Below are 21,262 nucleotides of genomic sequence, written 5' to 3'. Positions count from 1 at the left end.
GTGAATAAGCATTAGGACTGTAGGGTTAAGAGTGACATGGTGCACCTTTGTATTAATTAGGCTGGTTGCTCCTCCTGTCTTTGACTCTCTAGTAGAAGGGGTATAATAATAATAATAATAATAATAATAATAATAATAATAATAATAATAATCCTCAACACATTTATATCTGCCTTTGGAAACCTATACCTAGGACTTCTTATTCGAAAATATTTCTTGTGCACATTTTCTCTTCTTAGTGTGCTGATTTTTCCGTGTTTCAAATCAAAACTTATGCTTGCTAATCATGACCAATTTCCAGGTTTTAAAACATGTGGACAGTCCTTGTGTTGTTTACGTTACATTACACTGTCCACGTGCCTAGTGACACAGAGACAAAAGCATCCCTGACTCTCTTCCTTCCCTGCACATCTTCTAACGTGAGTGTAGTTCAAGGCAGCTTTCTAGTAAAATGGAGTATGATCACCTTTGTATTTTTTTTAAATGAACCATTTCAGGCAGTTAGATGAATTGTTTGCATTTGTCATCCAGACATTAGCAAAACCATATAATTAAACTATATGTACTTCCCTCTCCTTTCCCTCCCCCCTGCCCCTCTCAAGCAGGCCTTGGAATTTAGGAAGCATTTGGCTTACATGTTTCTACAGAACAGCGCATATTGAAATTTGTTTTCCTTTCATCTCTTTCCCAATAAAAGCAGCCGCTCAGCTTATCCCTTTAGCTTCCTCAGAACTTCCTTTCAGAATTCCCGATCTATTACAGCACATTCACATACCAGAAACAAGATGCCTTTTCATGCTGTCAACCTTTTTCATCTGAAATGTAAATTAATTCTTGCTGGTACGCTTTGACAGAGATCAAAGTAGGGGTATTAACCTTATTGGGCCTTCTCCTCATCAGAATCAGTTCCAAAGACTGCAAGGGTAGTGTTAGGAGGCCAGTCTTCACTGTTATCTATGGCCCTCCTCCAGGCAGTCCTCTGTCTACAAGTCAGCATTTCAAAGGCGCTGATTTCTTTTGTAAATGACCTTATCATTACCTTAAACTGTGTGAAAAATGATTTGCCTGAATAATTCTTGCAGGATTATCCTGCTCATTTTAATTGTGGGGGGACTTCATTCAGGTTCCAGGATATTGTTTAAGTGGTTTTGACAGCAAGTGATCATAGCCTGATATAAAGGAGGAACAGAGCTCCTGATTGGAAACCTCTTGACTTGTTCAGATTGTTCATTTCTTGCAAGTCAGTCTTTGAGGTAGGCTGCATTTGCATTTTAAAAATAAACAAATGCCTTTCAAATACATGAGCTGGTGGTCTGGAGATCTCTGTGGGCCCAGCAGTTCACTATCCATTGAAGAAATGTTGGAAGAAAAAACAAACTTAGAAAAAAAACAACCTGCACAATATACATGAGGATACAATTCCTGAGTGTATTATATTACAGGAAAAAAAGTCATTATTTCAGATGGGGGAAAACACCCTCGCTAGGAAACAAAGTATTTGTGAATTTAAATTAAGTGGGGGAAAAAAAAAGCTAAAAGCTACCCTACTTCAGCATATCTACATCTCAGTTCTCAGAATACACAGAGTACACAAGATCTTTCCTGCTACTTCCAGCACACTTTCTCAAACTGTGAAGGCTAGAAAATGCTAAGTTTTAACTTGGAGAGGAATTGTAAAGAATGATTTTGTGCAAATTGTTTGAGTTGAAAGTACTTTGCACTTCTGAGTATTTCTTTGTAATTAGGATTTATATTGTTTTGATTTACATCTACATAAAAGGAAAAATATATTGTCAAAGATTTTTTTTAAAATTATTTTGCCAGATTCACAGCTGGTTTAAATCAGTGCATATCCACTGAATCATCTGACTGAAATGTTGCTTCACTGATTTACCTCATGTGCAAGTCTCATTTAATGTTTTTTTGTTTTAGAATAATGCATTAATTAAAATTTAAAACGACAGATAATACAATTATGAAAATATATTTTCTATTTATGATAGGACATATTTCCATGCAGTGTGACTTGTCCCGAAAGACTTATGGGAGGATTTTAATCTGGTTATTTCATTTGTGAACCGACATTGCCAAAATGCCAAATGAGTGGTGCATGCAATTCACTTAGATCTGAGGTGACATCACTGAATTCATTTTAATTAGGCCCACTTTAGCCATCTGGAATATACTGTGCAGCTCTGGTCAGGGCTGAGTTTAACTATGCTTCCAGAGGTGAAAGGCAAATGACTAATCCATTGAGCCACCATCTCCTCCTCCAACACGTGCTCACACACTCACCATATGTCATATTGCATTAGAAAATTCTTTATCAAGAACTCAAGAATTGGGCTCTTTTTCTTAGATAAAAAGTAGGGGATGTTCAGAAGGAAGCATCACTTTGTAAGTGGTTTTCTTTCTGCAACTTCTGCCCATGCAGTGTTGCTCACTGTTTACATATCTAACATGTGCTTCTGACAAAATTTACTCCATTATAATAAAAAAAAGAGGGACAGAGAACAGCTGTAATTTACTATTTTACAGTTATAATAAATGTAAGCTTTTACTAAAAGTGTTACCTTTGGGATTTTCAGCAGCAAAGATATAATGTTTGCTTCAGTAGAAGACAAGGAAGTATTTCTTGAAAGTATCTTTATCCCTATATTTATCCATCTGTTTTTTACATTTGTGTGTATACATTCTCAGCTAATACCATTGTCTAGATCTAAGAAGTACGTGAGTAAAACGTTCCAAAAACTTCTAAGCACCTTATTTCTAAAAATATTTTAAAAAATTCCTGAAAATAGCAATGCCTAAGTAGCAGATGCGGTTTTAATTTTTTTATGTAATTAGTTCAATTCCTTTTAACTACATTTTTAGTGTAAAAAAAATTGAAGAGATATATGTGTTTCTCCTAATGGCAGCAGAACTGGTTTATTGTATTACCTTGATTTCACAGGGTAAACCAGATTAGTTTTGTACAGGCTGCACAGCGTTGGTTAACTTTACTCTTCCATCTCACTGTGTTCTGTACTAGCTTAGGCCGTCCAGTAATTCTTCATGTTTCGTATCTGTCTCTAGTAACCAGTAAAGGCCTGATGCTCATGTGCAGGGACCATTTTTGGAAAAGTGAGAAGGCCTTGTAGTTTTAAAGTAAGAGGTTCTATATTCTGTCTCCTCCTCTGAGCTAAGCTCTGTCAATGTGCAAATGTTTTAGGTTTTATTTGCTATTTTTTAAGGAGAAAAAATGGAGACTATTCTTACTGGATTTTATGCAAAAATCAGGATGGGACAATGTACAGTGTACATTGTCCAACAGTATCTCATAAAACCTCTTCCTTGCTGATATTGACAGAGTTTCACATTACTCTTCACTTTTTTTTATTTGACCAAGTCTCAAGATCAGAGACTGTGATGCATGTTAGTTAAAAGCTCTATGTCCAAGTGTTGATGTGCATCAGTGACACCAGTCCTGATGGCAGCCTTGGTGAGTCTTTGTAATAGTCACTGCTTATTAGTGATAGTTACTGCTTGCACATAAGAACTCATGACTTCTTTTCTCATAGTGCTTCTGCTGGAGAACTTAATACAAGAGTCGGTTTTTCTTCTGCAATTAAGCAGGCATCACACTGTGTCCATCCAGAGTGAGAGGTGCACGAGAAAATGTATTCATGGGACCCAGCAAAAGATGTGACTCTCCATCCCTTTTACTATTCATTAGAATTGATTTGGCATGGAGTGAATAATCAGATTCATGGACTCTAATTCTCTCAGATGCTGTTAGTTAAGCTGCTGAATGCTCTTTTAACTAGACAAATTAAGAAGGTGATAGGCTGTTCCTAGCAAATCAACTTCTGATTCCAAACTACCATGATGCCTTCTCTTCAGCAATCATGAGTTCTCCTTCTGAGTTGTTGCTATTTGCTATTTTAGGTGATATTATAGAATAAAAATGTGTCTGTGTACAAAAAGTCTGCTTAACATTATTTTTTTAATGTCAGAATGAATCCTTCTACTGTTTTAAAGTGCTACTTCATCTCCTTTCTTTATACTTCTCTCATAGACCTGTGATTGTTTAGCTTTGATCGTTTTACATTGTGCTTCACAATTTGCTCTGTAACTATATATTTCCTGTGAGAATTATGAGGAAAATGCCTCGGATTCTCCTATGTGGAATTGTGCAATATCGGGTGTAATGTATATGCCTTGGTACGTAGACCTTAAAATAAAAGTTTATAACTGCAAGACGCCAAATTTCAGACTCTCTGAAGTAAATATATCCTTGGTTCGTGAGGTGCTGGAGCTGACAGAAGAGTCTGTGTGAGAAATGATCAGCAGAAAAAGTAAAAATTCATTTCCTAACTTGTGGCACATAAAGCATCAAAAACTGAGTTACTAATAGAAGTATTACAATTGTTCAGTTCTTATCTTGCTTTTCAGATCATGTCATTTTTAGCTATGTAAAGATCAGGGTTAAAGCTACTGTTGCTGGAAAGTTTGGAATATAGACTGAATAAGGTGAAAATGAGGTGACAGCTGGTAATCATTCTTCTTCAATGATGCAGTGATTGTTCATGGAGCAGTAGCAACATGAGTCTGCTAATTTCACACTCTTTGAGCCAAGTGCTTAGTGTCAAAACCAGCACCAGTCAGTAATGCAAATTGCTGTGATGGAGCAGCTTCCCAGCCTCTCAGACTCCCCCAGTAGAATTCTCTGCATATGCATTTCTTTTGAAACATTATAGATCCAGTTAATAAATGTTGAAAAGATGCAGTCCTGCTAATGCTTGATGAAGCTTTTGAGGGAGTGAAAGAAGTTTGTTTATCTGTACTTTGATTGTCCCAGGAGTCAAAAGTAGGAAAAATACAACCATTTACCTGTCAGATTCAAGGTATTTTGGAAGAATGTTAGAATACAGCCTGTGGAAGGGTTATGTTGAAGAGTAGTTGATTTTGAAAATACATATGAAAACAGAAGACAGGGTAAAAGCTATGTTTATTAAATCAGATATAGCAGGTTTTATGTAGTGAATGAGGGAAAGACCAAAGTGTTTGTACTGACATAAATAAGAGTCTCTGGAAAAAAAGAAAAATAATTTTTAAAAATAAAATCACAGCAGGTATCAAGGCTGATTTTATAGACACACACATATGAAGAACTGCTAAAAGTTGAGAAACTACTAAGGATAAAACTGAAGTTTATCTCATTAGTTCATTTGTTTTGGTTTTTCTTTATAGTAGTCCATCGACTGAATGACACTCAGCATGTTTCAGCTGCAGAGAGGTGGCTGCTGGCCAGCTGTCTCTGCTGCTGCAGTCGGGGTAGGCTCCTTGTCTGGTCAGTAGGGGATAGTTAAGGCTTGGAAGCCTGATCACTTGGGACAAGTGAAAGCTTGCCTCATCTCTGCCAGACAAGCAGACTTTTCCAGTCTGATTATTAAGGGCAAAAAGTTCCTCAACCTCATGATACCTGAGCTCTGTATTTGGTTGAACACCTCAGCAGGCCCAACTTCTGTCATGCGTTTTGTAAAGTGAATGGTTATTTATTGTCATAACTCTCATTAAAAGGCAATTTTTGTTACTTCTTATTCCAGAAACCTCAGTGTTTTCATTAAATCAGAAGTGTGGGATACAGGGAAAACTTGTTAATCTTCTGATCAATTTCTCTGCTCCTCAATTTATTCAGTATTTATCTTACCTTCTGATTTCTTTTTGTAATCTACAATGTTATCATGACCCTGATCCTACATGAGGTTTCCCTAGACCTTATTTTTGTGCCTGTCCTACATTCTACTGTAATATGTAACCCTGGACCCCAGTGGGAGGGCTGCTCTTCTCCTTTGAGTAATTAGTCTTCAAACTGACTCTGGTTTTGCATGCCTTTAGTGGGCTTAAAAGCTTTTCCTGGACAGGAAACTTTTTTTTTTTCCCCAAAAATCATATTCCTTGATCTTAGTTCCAACGTTCTTTTACATTTTGTCGCACTGTTTAAGCTGCAGTCCTCCCGGACTAATAAACAGCTCCTTTCTCTCACAACTGCTCAGCCTTCATATTCAGCAGCTGCTTGTTGTATACTGAAACAATGGCACTGATACTGTGTTTACTGTCTTCATTATTCAGTCCTTTCTCCCTTTAGGTATTTCTACTTAAAATAATGCTTGAAATAAAGCCTAAAAAATAAAATTAAAAGTATGTGAGTTTATGTGTATATTGCAGCACCTTTTTAGTCCTTTGTCTTAAGTGCAATATGTATTGCTATGTGTGGTTTGTGCTGGAACTTTATTACTAACTGCTAACAGGTGTCAAAAATTCAAGCAAGTTCCTATCAGATAAAACTATGGAAATAATTTTGTTATTTAGGTAGCCAAATCCAGAGATAGTCCATGGAAATAAGGGATGTAGATATCTTCAAATATTATGCATTGGAATTTTCTTTGCCATTTCATTCCACTGCATGCTTCCTACTTCATTTAGTATTTTTAGTGATCGTTTTGTTCTGCTCCTTTTTTTAGGAATGGTATAAATTCCAATCTTTATAAATTTTTTCCTGCTTATTTATATGAGATGTATTTTAAATGTTTTGTTATGGTTGCAGTTAATTGAAAGAATAGGAGAAGACATTAATAATTTTTCTAGTTTTAATTGAATACATGTGTCCCTGGCTTGTCACCCCCTTACCCCACAATAAAAAAAGATAAAGCTTCTGATTCTGTAAAAGCTTAAATCAGGTAATTTGTGATTTTATACTATGTATTGTAATACATTCTAAGTTGGGTTCCTATTTAAATTAGATAAATTCTCATTTTGAGGCCTATTTGGCCTTGCCTGGACTGTGCCAAATGGTCACTATAACAGTGAGAGTGTAAGGCCCTGTAGAATTTCCAACTGTTGGTAACATTGCAAACATTGGAACCACTCATGTTCTTATCCACTAATTCATTAAAAGTTGGGGACGTTCAGGTCTGCGCTGCAGGGACAGGTGCCAGTCATTTCAGGCTCTGCAGAATTTTTCTGATTCATAACTATGTTTTTTAGCTTTCAGGGGATATATTGTTCGTAAAAACTACACAAGATTGAAAACCAGCACCGAGCGTGTAGCAGATCCTCAGCTTACAAGCAGCTGCTCTACTTCTGATTTTGGCTTTGAAGAAGACTGGTGAGTTGAATCCTTTGCTGCCTACTCTCTAACAAAAGCAATTTTCCAGACAATGAGATCTGAAAGGAGCAGCTATGTCATCATGATTTAGCCAGCTCTTAGAGAATCTGATATATTCTGAAGATGGGCACCTGTAGGTTAGCAGGTTCCCCCCCTCAGCTTAGTCATCTCCGTATTCTCCCAGTAGGTGGAAAGGTACTGTTTGCCCTGGGTTGCTGTCCTGTTTCTCTGCACTTTTTGTAAGTACCCAGAATACTGTAGATTGGGGACAAAACTGCAAGTGCTCAACATTGCAGAATTGACTGCAGTATGTCTTAATAAATGCCCAAGAGTAGAAAATTGCCCTTCTGTGCCTGCAAAGCACCATGCAGACCAGCAATGAGACAGGGAAAAGAGCTATCGAAACCAGATGGACAGGTCACTGACAGAAAGCCTAGGAATACTGTAAACCATAGAGATGCTCTCCTCTTTGTAGAGAAAAACAATGGATTTTTAGCAGTGCATTCACTCCAGACAAACCTCCTCCTGACACTTCCTTGGATATGAGGCAAAAGGGATCTGTTATGTCTGACTGACCAACAGTTTTCTAGGACAGGTGGCTGTATTTTCTGGACTAATACCTTTCATTAGCAAGTTTCAGTGACTAAGAGTTATGAGATCTCTCCTGCTGATACCATTTTGGAGAAGTTAACTGTTACTTCTTTCTCTATGTATGCTCATAACATTGAGTTATGTTAACTTCCATGCTAACTTTGCTGCATGCTCTAGAGCATTATTATAGGATTTTGTTCAGGTGTAACCACGTGCGTTCTTGCAGGTAAACTCCATAACCTCTCCCTTACAGTATTCTGTTTTCACTAAGAAAAAGGTTCAGGCCATTGGACAAGGGCTAAATAAATAAATGGTTTTGGTAATGATTTTCAGAGTAAAGAACAAGCCCAGTACAATTTGCCATCATAACTCTGTTGTTGAGTTGCTTGACTGCTCACTGGGGAACGAGTTTCCTAATTTATGATTACCTTCGTGCACATGCAGCTCCTTCTGTCTCCTAAATCCTTAAGGGGTGTGTATCTTATGATCTCTTTAGAACTATTGATGATCGTGTGGTCACTTGTTCTCCAGTCTGCACTGATGGCTGAAGGAAGGAGCTAATAACCTACTGTCAGTTTTCTTTGGCTTCCAGAATTATAATTATTTGCAATGTAAATAAACATTTTCGTCTGGACTTGTTAGGAGGCACACAGTCTCTTTAAACATTTTTCTTCATTTATTTCATGTTAGTTAGTCAGGAATGTTTTTCTTCCATTTTTGCATCAAACTGTCTCTGGAATTCCTTGTTATTTCCCAAATATATTTTTCTGGATAAGGTACACTTGCTTAATTGTACATCTTTTGATGTACCCTTCTGCATAAAGTCAAATAGGCAGCAGAGAAGGGAGGAGTGTGATGAGGTCTCCTCTCACTAAGAGAGCGCAGACATCAGCCTCACTTGATGTCTGCCTCCATTTTACAATTGATCATCACATGAAATCAAAGATGCTGCATTTTGCAATGGCATAACTAAAATTCCAAGTTAGTATTAGGGATCTTTTGAGCTTATTAGGAATAATTTCTGAAGAAGGGAGAAGTAATTTTCTAGAACATCATGTGATTTTGAACTTGTAGATTGACAGATCTCTAGTGAATATATTTTTAATAAATGTTCTTAGCAGGATAATCTACAGTTCAGTGCCTAATGACCTTAATCTATGCTACCTTGTTCATGTTCTTGTTCAGACAGATCTGTCATTCTCAAATATCTTTAAATCCCTCTGGAATCTTGTCAGAGTATCTGCAACCTGTGTGTTCCACCACCATCATTTTTTCCATTTCCCTCCCAAATGAAAATTCTGTTAAATAATACTGATCTGATACTTACCCTGGAAAATACTTCCTGTATTGTTCATTTTTTCCTCTAGCTCACTGACTACTAAATATCAAAGTATGTTAGCTATATGTACATGATCAGTGCCTTTACAGTGTGTGGTATAGCAGAAAGCATTGTTTCCACAGTGACTTTGTTACGCATCAGTTATGTCTGTAACTGTAACTGTATGTCAGTGAGTATCCCTTGCTCTTTGGTTTCCTTTGGAGCTCTGTATGTTAAGGGCTTATGTTAGAAGATACCTGACATCAACAGCAGTTCACACCCTTGAGCTGAGTTCACTGATTTTATTCCTACATCTTTCTCTTTTTAGCTATTTGGTCAGCATAGGTTCTCAGAAATCATTCTTGTTAGAAAATTCTTAACATTCACATGAGCCTTAGGTAATCAAGATTGTATAATAGACCCTGAACAAAACTACACAGGCACACCAACTTAGGTGTTTGAAAAGTTATAGACAAAGAATAATTATCAGCAGTTCTCTGTTCTGCAGAAAGTATGCATCTGAAAGTCAGGTTCCAGAAATGGGTCTATTTCTACTCATTAATGGCTTGACTGATGAAGCAGAATCTGATTACTAAATTTGTATCAGTACTAAGTGAGTGATGGTACAGGGTTTAAGAGGGTAGGATTTGAATTAGAAACACAGTTACATGAATAGTAATGAACCACAAAATGAATGTCAGTCACTAATGGCACCGTGCTCCGAAGTTTACATTGGGTACTAGCAGTGAGGATACACAGTACCTCATGTGTGCATCATAACATTAGCTCATTTCTGTCAAGACCTCGGTTAGGATAGTGTATCAGAAACTGCACTTGAAGAAAATGAGAAAGTTGCTTGGCAACCAAAATGTCTCTATAAACCATAGTAAGGTAAGATCTAAAAGGGAGATGGAAAACTAGGGGTCATGTGGTATCATTTCTCCAATCATGAAAGGCTGATGTGAAGAGAAAAGGAACAAACCGTTCTCTATTGAGAATCAGGTAATTGAGAAATAATAGGCTTGCGTTGCAGCACAAGAATGTTAGGTTAGATGTAAAGAAAAGCTTACTAATGGTAAACTGAGTGAAACTCTCTGTAGGTTACCTTGAGAAGTTTTGACATCTCCTTCACCATAGGTTTTAAAAAGCTTAAACAAACTAATGACCAAGAAAAAAAAAAAAGAGTAGGTGATTTTTCTTTTAGAATGGGGGTGGCTTAAATGGTTTGCCAAGGTTCTTTTTATTATTTGTAAATACAGAGTCACTTCTTGAACTATGACATCTCTGTGCCAGTGGGTTTGGCATTGCAAGCCAGCCACTTTTATAGCATTGTAGTGTCACCAGCTGTTGCTGCGTCAATGTGGGAAGTAAGTATAAAAATAGTTCTAGAGGAATTCTCCGTGGGTCAGCTTTACTTGCATCAGCATTATTACTGTGCCTGAAAAACGAACAATGTCCATTTCTGAATGGTTTGCTATACCTGGCCCATTGAAATAGCATGCAATGTGGATTTACCTACTGGGCACAGGTGGATTAGCACATAAACATAATATCCTGTATATCACAGACAGCAGAGATTAAACACGATTTCAGTCACAGGAGCACAGATCCATTCAGAAACTGGTTTAATGTGAATTCACCTGTTCCATATAAAAACTCTTCTCTCTTTTGCTATGCTTTCTTTAACTTGATCTGCAGCTTGCCTCTCACTAAAGTGGGATTCAGTCTGTCAATCAATAACAAAACCTTCCTTGGATTCTTTTGTTTAAAAGAAAAAGAAAAAAAATCACTATGTTGGTGTGCTTCTATTCTTCGTGGAGGGCTGATTGAAAGGGTCATATCTCCACGTTTTAAAACGTTTTTTTTTTCAGAATCTTCAGAAGAATGCCATCAGGTTCTGTTGATTTATTCCTTACACCTTTCCAAATTGTTCCATATTTCCTCCTTGGAGAATTTCAGTTTCTGTCAAGACCACACTGTGATTTCTTGTATAAGTCATCTTTTGAGTATGAATTTTCATTTCATTCCACAAGAAAAGTTAGCATAAAGATATTCTGGTTTCCTTTAATTACTTCCCTTTCCTATTTTTAATCATAGAAAACATTAAGGTTATTGCTTGTGATGGAAATAGGAAGGCTGAAATCCCTGTGGCATGCAGTGGAACACAGTGGGCCTGATTCTGATGTCATATGAGCTTCTAATTATTTTACAATTCGTAAGTTCAAATAATTACTCAAGATTTTTAAAGGTGTAAATGTAAATATGGGCACAATTTTTCAGTGTCATCTGGGTTTTTTTCCTCCTTCCCGTCCCTTTGGAATTTTTCATCTACCCATCCTGGAAGGATTAAATTGGTTCTATTCTATAATATATTACTTCTGCAAAATGAACTGTATTATTTCTAGTAGGAGTTTTTCTAACATTTTTTAAAGCATTTAAATAATGAAAGTCCAAATTCCCTTACTTACACTCATAATGGCCAGAATAATTCCAGCATAAATTAATCTCTGCTACTAGTTTTATGCTGCAATGGTTCAACTGCTTTTCAAGCGCTAAAGACAATAATGCTATATACTATACAGATGTGCAGACAGAGCTTAGGAATCAGTGTTTCTCCAGTGTTTCTTGCTTATTCAGTGATTTATAGACAGTCTGTATGTGAAGAGGCATATTATAGCTCAGTAGCTGAACAGTCAGCAGCAAATTGTTGAATTACCTTACTGAAACCAGGCACATGCACTTGATCTCTTGCATCCTGCCTAGGTAAGTGTGCTGACTGGATCTCATCTGTCTGACCCAAATACTGCTTTCCTGCAAATGTGGAAAATAAAAGTCCCTGGAAACTATAGGACAAGCAGTTTCTTCAAAGACACCTGAAAGTACCCTGCCTCAGATACCACGTTTGAAAATGTTAGGTGTCATCACTGATTGACTTAGATTAATTAACTATTGCTGAGCTGCCCTCCTGTTGTCAAGCATTGAAATGGGCTGCCCAGGGAAGTGGTGCAGTCACTATCCCTGGAAGTGTGCAAGAAATGACTGGACTTGGAACTTAGTGCTGTGGTTAATTAACAAGGTGGTGTTTGGTCAAAGATTGGACTCTTGGAGGTCTTTTCAACCTTAGTGATTCTATGATTCTGTGGCTGCATTTTCCATGTGGCATACTAGCCAAATTTTCAGAATAGCTCAGCAACTGATTTCGAGGTGCTCAGCATTTGCAGTTGATACTGTGTTTTCAGATGTGTTCCCTACCAGTTTGACATTGTGTGGTGGGTTGACCTTGGCTGGCTGCCAGGTCCCTACCAAGCCATTCTGTTGTTCCTCCTTCTTAACAGGACAGGGGAAGAAAAATGCAGTGAAAAGCTCATGAGTTGCAGCTAGAAATCAAGTACATACTTACATTAGCAACAGTATATTCTGTGGAAGGATGGGCTATCTTGCAGCAAATACAACCCAACTAAGGATTATTAAATCAGAAACACAACATCACAGGGATCCTGAAAAACAGTCAGAGTCTACGGGCTTCAGAATTCCAGAGGCTGATTTTTGCTAGCTTAAACTGGACAGAAGGCAAGTTCATGATCTTTACCTTCATGCTTTAAACATTTATACAGGGTTCTAGCCCTGGCAAAGTTCTGGATTTTTTTTAAATAGAAGATAAAGATTATTTCAAGCTGCAAATTTAGATCCAGATCCAAACCACCCCAAAATCTCAATATTTAAATTTATATGATGATTCAGTCTGGTTTTGGCATTGTAGGCCATTTGCAACATACTGATCCAATAGCAGATTTTGATTTTGACATCCAACACAGTAATATTTGAGAATTATTCATAAATTTTAGCTTGTATAGAGTTTATTTTCTGCAATATTAGAGAATGGGGGAATGCATCATCTTAACAAATGCTTACGGGAATTTTGGGGAAAAGGAGAAAGCTATCTAACTCACCCCACTAAATAAATTATTATCTAAGTAATATATATACAAGATAAAGAGTAATAGAGAACTTTACAGATAATACGGTATATGCCTAAATGCAGTATCAAATACAGTCCTAGACATGTTCAAGAAGTGTGCCAGTACTAAATGACAATGCATATTTAAAACTGATCCCTTAATTTCCTCCAAGGAAAACACAGATTCAAATTACAGTTTAGGTAGAATGTTTTCCTTGTCTTCCTTAGTGTCAAAGAATAAAGGGGAATTTAAATTCCCCTAACCTGACAAGCAAATCTAAAGTTCAGTCATGAAATTGCAACATTATGGAAAAGTTGGATGTTTACCGTATTCGTGAAAGCTTCATTTTGTTTTGACAATCAGAAAGTTTTGCTTTTAATCCCAGTTTTAGGACCATGGGCATACTAGATAATATCTATGAACCTCATTCTTTTTTATCCATTAAATGAAATCGGTAGCATCTTTTTTGGTATTGCATAGCTGAAGATTCTGAAGCAAGTTCTGTCTGGGTGGACTGTTGAAGAGATCCATGGACTTCAAAGGCCTGCCAACAAGGATTGGGGCCTACAGAAGGTTTTTATGTTACTTTAATCAGCATTAATGAGAGTAGGAGTTGGCCTTTAATATTCTTATGGTGACATAATGTGATGAGAAATAGTAACAGATATAGGCAAAGAATCTAAGACATCTTACTTCTTTCTCTGTGCCTAAACCAAATGGTTTTAGGAGAACACGTGTTTCACTTCTTCCTCATATGTCAAATTTTGAGTGTCTAAAAGTTTGAATACTGTGAAAACAGCTTTTCACAGCCCTGGGAAAAAAGTTTCATGTAAAATCTTATCAAATTAATCTTAATACATGACTTCAATTTCATAGAATTCTCATAAAATCATTTTACACATATACACGGATCCACAAAGTTTTAATGACAAATTCATTGCTCATAGCCTGTTACTGTGTTTAATAACATGCACTTCCTTATAAGAGGAAATGGGACTGATCTGTGTTTTTTCTGAATCGACTGTATGTGCATATTTAGAAATTGAGGGAGGGAGAAAAGAGAAAATTAACAAAACAGTGTATGCCAGTAAACCTTTTGTGAGTGAATAAATTACAATATTCAAACTACGTATTTTATTTTTCTTTGCTTTTAGGCAGCAAACCAGTAACCGGTCTTCTCCCATGGTGCCTGATTTTCCTGACAAACAAACGAAAAAGGTACTACTAAGTTTATATTCTAAAACAACATCATATTATAACTTCAAATTCCTGAGTCCACAGTTCTGCAGTGTGTTCGTGGCTGCTTGGCATAGCCATCTGAACATGAAACCGTTAGTGATGTTTTGAAGTCTTTGAGACAAAAGCCTGCTTGCTAAGAACTTTAGTTCTGTAGAGAGACAGGGAGGTACAGTGAATAAGAGAATCAAAAGGCTGGAAATTTGCTGCTGAGAATAAATGCTAGCTGCTCCCTGAGGTGATTTGTCTGTGCACTTCACTTTCTACAGATGTTAGAGACTCTTTTTTAGTAAGGACCTGAGGTTCTTTGGTAGCACTTTGATATCCTGCTCGAATTCAATATGTGAAATGGAGGAGTCGCTCTGTGACTTGGAGCACAGCATAGTCTTTGAAGTCTGATCCAATTTTTGCTGCTTACCATTTGATGTTGAAAGGATGAAATGGAGAAAATGTACAGTTTTTGCCAGTAACTCTGCTGAGCATATGTAAGATTAAAAAAACAAAATCCCTTGGATGATGTACTTAGAAATGTTAAGCAGATTAATACCTTCCTATAGCTTTTTTCTAAAGATACAAATTAACTATGAGAGGAAATCAGCATACAGTGCATGCTATGATTTAACTGCATGAGGAAAGGGGATAAATAAGTTAAATGGAAAAAAGTAAACAAATGTTTGTGACATGGGTGCTAAGTCGGTGTTGCTGAAAGTCACAAGAATCTTGTGTAACTTAAATCTAGCATTAGACATTTCACAGTGTCATAGAAAATAACAAGTTGCTCTCTGTGAGATCACAGCTGTAAATTATCATGGCAGAGTGAAATCAATACATTTCTTAGGTGCCTACACCAGCATTCTTTATTCCAGAATGATTTGGATGAGATTTCTGCTTCTCCAGTTATTCTAAAACATTCATTCGAAGTAAATGATTCACAGTCAATTAGCCAATCCGAGGCAGTTGCAGACCATCGGTTGTCAAGCCTCTTGAGATCTCCTAAAAAAGAAGGTAAGAAATATAGTAAAGTAGCTGCGATATTGTTTAACGTTTATAAGCTACATGTTGTCAGCATGTAGCTTGCTTTATATATTGATGAGGTCTTTTAACCCCTTGAAGGACAGGAAATATAAAGAAAAAAACTTTTTTCTACACGTTTTCAACCCAGAAATATAAAAAAGCCCTTAAGTGTCTGAATTACAGACACAAAAGTATAATGATTTTTAAAATACAGCTTCTACTAAAAGTGTCCTTATTAATCTCAAAATACCCTTTTAATGAAATCAAATCTACTTTCAAGAGCTTCAACTTTCCTTTGCCTTCCAACCTCAGAAGTCGAAGACAGTAATGAAATCTCTCATATTTGGCAGAATGAAAAACAACTCGTTTGTTCACACACACAAAGATTCAGTCCATCTGCAATAATTCTACAATCTATGCAGTGTAGATTTTTATTTTGTTTGCTGTTACGTTATTTTTGCCATGCTCAATAAGAAGTGAAACTTTTTGACATTTTTTGAGTTTTACCTGGTTTATCTTTGAATATTTCAGGAAGTCATTACCTATCAGAATACTTTTCTCTGTTACTGTAATCCTTGTGTCTTTGCAAATTCATGAATACAGACTTTGTTACTGTATTGTAGAATACATTCCCCAATTTAAGATGAAGTAGGTTGATAATGTGATATCTGTAACTAGAGCCAAAATGTATATGATAATACATTAATTTCCAGGTTAATACTAAAAATTAGTTGTTTGTAATGTTCTGCTATACATTGACATTTCTGCTTATTTATTTAATGGGGCACCTTTCAACTTGTAAATCTGTAAATATTTATCTGAATAATTAAGCCCTTGTCCTGAAATTTATGTGTTTAAATTTTACAGAGTTCAGTTAAACAATTTACAATGTAAAGGTAAGAAGATAGATATTTATAGGGAGATCCTTCCGTTACAGGAAATGCGAATTCAGTGTTTTTAGTCTTTTATACAGGCATTAGGTGGTTTCCATGCTAAAAACAGAATAGTATGTAAACACAGCAGATTGAGCACATTATTCTCTCTTCATGCATTTCTGTCCATATGGGTTTTGAATCCATAGTGTGGGACTCCAGGGGAAGTTTGCATCGCTATCTTAAGTTATTGCATGTTAAGCAATAAACCTGTCAAACAGAAATATCTTCATTGCAGCAAATCCTCTTGAGGGAAGCAGTCAGGGCCCAAATCTATCATCCTTACTCTCACTGGATATTGTATGTTACTCTGCAACTGATCTCCTTGAAATCAAAGACCTCGTGTCTGAGGTAAAACAATTAGAGTAACACTGGCAGAATTCCACCCTTAGCAAACATATTATTCAGAACCATTACACAGTAATTTAGAGAGACTTCAAAAAATGTGGAGTGACAGAAGAATAGAATTTGAAGAGGAGATTAGGGCAACATTGATCTGAACTATTGAAGAAACATCTATCTTTAAATGAATAAGCATGCAAATGTAGAGAAGTAAGGAATTTCCTAGATAAACATGAAAATATTCAGATAGATGATCATAGAAATCACACTTCAATGAGTAACTATTAAGAAGGTAAACCTGCTGCAGAATAACTTCCTTGGGTGCTTTTAAAAGCACTGCATGCATTCACAAATGCAGATGCTTTCACATGATGCTCAGTCTGCATTCAGTCTTAATGTATGAAGTATACTTTTAAGAAGATAATATTCTTACACCTATTGTGAAAGCTAAGTGAAATAGCAAATACCTTTTCAGAATAAGAAAATGTATAAAATACACATGCTTTATAATGTAGAGCAATACTACCTGAGCTGTTATTCACACAAAAAAAGCTGCCCACTAGGTGGTCCAAACAATGTAAAGACTGTTATTTTTCATAGCAAAACATTATTCTGCAATGCTAGAGATTGATTTTTAATTCTCTTTAAGTTACATTACAAGCAGAACTAGTCTATCAGCCTGGTGGTAGTGCTTGGACCTGGAACACAGAGGCCAGTGGGGAAGGGAATGTGACAGGTTGCTGCAGTGGCCCATGACCCAGTTATGAAGCAGCGTTGATGTTTGCTGAAGGAGGGAGTCTGCAGGCAGGCTTAAGCACAAAGGGAAGGACAGGCTGCTTATTTGTCTTGTGGCCTTGGTAGGTGAGGCTCTAGTGTAGTGAAGGGGGACAGAACAGAAAAGGGAAAAAACGGTTGATATGAATTTACGGGTTTTTGTATTAATCAAGCAGACTATTCACTCACATCTTGTTATCCAGCTGTGTAATGGCACAGGCTGCCTGTTCTCAGTAGTAGATTGGCAAAGGAAAAATAGACAAGGAAATTTTCAGAAAGATCATGCAAAGACTGTACTCCATAATTATTAATACAGAAACAAAAGCCTCTTTTTCACTTCAAAAGCCTTTACACTGGGTCATACTAAAACTGAGCAGTGTGGTCAAACTGCATGCAGAGCAAGTTAAGTGCATGCATGTCCTATGGTTGTATAGAGTCACAGGGGCTGGCTTTACACTGCCTGGACATTCCCATGGGCTCTGCCAGAGCAGTGGGGCAAGACTAGTAACAATGCTAAGAATTCACTCTAGTGTCTCCACTGTGACACATTGCCTGGGCAGAGAGGAGAGTCCAGTCATAAGAAACAATTAAGCCAGAAGTTAATTATTCTAGTCACAATAAAGTAGTACTGAAGGAATCAAAATAGTATAATCTCCAGAGGCCAAGTAGAGGTATTCCCTTAGACAAGATAGATAGTGAGACTGTTTGAAATTATTAACAAAAAGTGACTGCTTCATAGGGAATTGACCAATGTAACTTTCCTTCAAAGGCAGATGTGACAGATTTTCTGAGATGCTTTCCTTTGCAAAAGGAAAGCTAACAGTATCTCTGCACTGACCAGGGGATGACATAATTTTTTATGCTTAACATAGACATTTTAAATAACTGAAAAAATGCACAAAGAGTCTCTGGCTATGGACATTCTCTTTTGGGAGAACAGTATTTCTTCTGAATATGTTCAGTTTATGCCTTGTGCCTCACAATATTGCCTGCAATGCTGAAAGTTTGTGAGAGGTAGAGAAATTGTCAGGATTGTGTGAGATCTGGAAGTATGCAATCCATGGTGTCTGTAGCCACAATCTGAGGCTGAAGTAGTGAATAGTCCATTTCAATATAGCCTTTGATTTTAGATTCTTTAATCTTTTATATTTCAAAACTAGTGGAAATTAGGGCCTGACAAGGCCTGGAGTCCCATTAGCTACTGACCTGTTTTGAATGTTTTCCTTGTAATATGTATTTTTATTTTTGTGTTATTCATTTTTCTCTTCCTTTCTGATAAACCAATCATAAAATGGGATTTGATGAATGTAGCTGTGTTGGGTTTGGAGAAACATATGAGGTAGTCACTGTTTTTTGCACTGATGGAAGACAAGTAAATAATGAAATATCTCAAGTTAGTGCTTGATGGGGAGGAAGACTGCTGCCCAGCTGAGAAAGTACTGTGGACAAGTTTTAGTAGGCGCATTGTGGGCATGGAAGACTTTATTCCCAAAGTGTTACTCTGCGGTTGTCATCACACAGATGATATTTATAGATTCATCACCCTAAACAGGAAATAGAAAATAACGATGACTTCATTAATTGTTAGGACTTAACTCCAGTTTTAAGGAAGTGATCCAGCTTTAATTCTGTCAGGACCATAATCGTATTAAAATACCCAAGTCACAGAGAATAGATGGCTTGGGTGTTTTGTCTTTGCTTCAGAGTACAGTTTTGTTTGAGTCAGTCTTTGTTATTGAAAATACTTTAAACTGCCTCAGTCTCAGCCCTGGAGTACAGTCTTGATTTGATGTCTTGCAATTGCAAATGAAAGGTGCTTAAATATAGAGAACCAACTTACACTACATTGTAGTAGAGTTCTAACTCTGATCTCATTAATTCCTAGTTTTACATTGTTTTACAAAAGGTAGTATAGTATGGCCAGTCTTCGCGAACGAAGATTTGGGAAAGGTCTTACACCCTTCGAGCCTGCGCAGTGGATTTTTTAGGTGAGACACAGTGTGCGCTGAGCTGAGCCCACCCTTTAATCCTAAGGTTCATCTGCCGGGGCTGAGCAAGCTTGGACGGTGGCAGTGAGGTCCTCAGGACGTAGGTTTTGTTTAGAGTGACCTTCTCTTAGATGGATGGCCTTACAGGGCTGACGAGCTCCATCTGCCCGGTGGTCTAGTGGTTAGGATACAAAAGGTAACAGCTATGGCAAAGCAACAATCATTAGTGACTTGGAAATGGGGGCACTTTTTGTCCTTGGATTTGCAGAAAGCCAATCTCCCAACATGAGTGTAATAAGTATTTTAGTAAAGAACAGATATTATATCACACAAAATGTGGTATCAAGATCTGGATGCCATGTAACAAAAGATGCCACTTCATTTTCTGCAAGTAGAGAGAGATCAATCTAAGCTATTCAGCTGTTTGTGTAACTCAGCTTCCTGTTTGATTCTATTATAGCAAATCTTCCTTTCTAAATGAAAAACAAAACATAATGTAGTGTGAAATACTGCATAGACTTTCAACTAGTAGTCATTGTCAGATGGGATGATACTGACATATGAATGCCATGAATTTCAGAATCCTGTCATTCATGAATGTAAGTGAAAGAATTTGTAATCTATTTAGAATTATTTTTAGTTGTTTAATCAGGAGTTTCATTTCATCTTTTTTAAGCCCCCCACTGAGACTAATTTTATATTGAAGGAATGTAAATCATGAAAAACTTGACTGTAGTCAGTAAAATCATAACAGTGAATAGAATTGGGTCTCAGTTGTAAAAAACTGACATGAAAAATTTTCTACGTGTCTGGGTTTTAGAGAATTTTTGGGCAGAAGATTTGGTTTGGTTTGGGGGGATTTTTTGAGTGGGTCGGATTTGAGTTTGTCATTTTTTTGCAAATAAAATAACATGATTATGGGACAGTCTGACTGCTACAGGAGACTCTGAAAAGACCAAGAGAGTGTGACATAATATGATCTGATTGCACTGAGCATGCTGTACCTATGCGTGAGGCCTCTGAGATCTCCACAGTATTGTCCTACTACATACCACGCTATAACAGAGGAATTACTATTAGCCATGTTGCAGTTGAAGCATCTGGCAGAGGAGTTGCTGATGTGGTATGTTGTATAATGAATTTCCAATTCAAAGATCCTGCTACAGTAGTGTTCTGTGGCTTTTGAACCAAAATCTGACTGGGTATACGCAGGAGAAAAAGTAGCTTCCTTTTCTTTTATCCTTAAAAGAATATCATTGGATTACTAACTTCTTCACACCTGGAATAGATGTGGTGAGGTCCTCACCTTGAGTACTGTGCCCAGTTCTGGGCCCCTCAATTCAGGAAGAGCACTGAGGTCCTGGAGTGGATCCAGAGAAGGGCAGCAAAGCTGGTGAAGGATCTGGAGAGCACGTCCTATGAGGAGCAGCTGAGGGAGCTGGGATTGTTCAGCCTGGAGAAGAGGAGGCTCAGGGATGACCTTAGCACTCTCTACAACTGCCTGAAAGGAGACTGTAGCCAGGTGGGGGTCGGCCTCTTCTCCCAGGCAGCTAGTGACAGGACGAGAGGACATAATCTTGAGCTGTGCCAGAAGAGATTTAGGTTGGACATTAGGAAGAATTTCTTCACAGAAAAGGTGACTAGATATTGAAATGGGCTGCCCAGGGAGGTGGTAGAGTCAGTGTCCCTGGAGGTATTTAAGGAAGGACTGGACATGGCACTCAGTGTTGTGTTCTAGTTTAAGGAAAGACTGGATGTGGCACTGAGTGCCGTGGTCTGATTGACTTGGTGTGTTCAGTCATAGGTTGGAATCGATGATCTCAGAGATCTTTTCCAACATAAGTGGTTCTGTGATTCTGTATTTCTGTTTCTATTATTATAAGAAAGGATTATCCCCTTTCTAGGGTTGTGAGGCTGCATATTTAGGTAGATGGATTCTTTTGGTAAGCTTGTTACTA

The 21,262-nt window shown here is 37.3% G+C and overlaps 1 protein-coding gene across 13 annotated transcripts in view; it reads left to right on the top strand.

Annotated features, from left to right (window-relative positions):
• The window catches only part of MYO3B (myosin IIIB), a 201,511-nt gene that overhangs the window by 138,058 nt on the left and 42,191 nt on the right, over positions 1 to 21,262 (top strand). For all 13 annotated transcript variants that reach the window (XM_032693338.1, XM_032693339.1, XM_032693336.1 and 10 more), the window contains 3 exons: positions 7,030 to 7,150; positions 14,173 to 14,236; positions 15,121 to 15,259. In XM_032693338.1, the coding sequence (XP_032549229.1) occupies positions 7,030 to 7,150; positions 14,173 to 14,236; positions 15,121 to 15,259 (324 nt within the window). The remainder of the gene's footprint in view (positions 1 to 7,029; positions 7,151 to 14,172; positions 14,237 to 15,120; positions 15,260 to 21,262) is intronic.

Source organism: Chiroxiphia lanceolata, chromosome 7, assembly GCF_009829145.1.
Source record: "Chiroxiphia lanceolata isolate bChiLan1 chromosome 7, bChiLan1.pri, whole genome shotgun sequence".
NCBI lineage: Eukaryota > Metazoa > Chordata > Aves > Passeriformes > Pipridae > Chiroxiphia > Chiroxiphia lanceolata.
The sequence above is the reverse complement of the archived record's forward strand: the minus strand, read 5'-3'. Positions and strand labels throughout refer to the sequence as shown.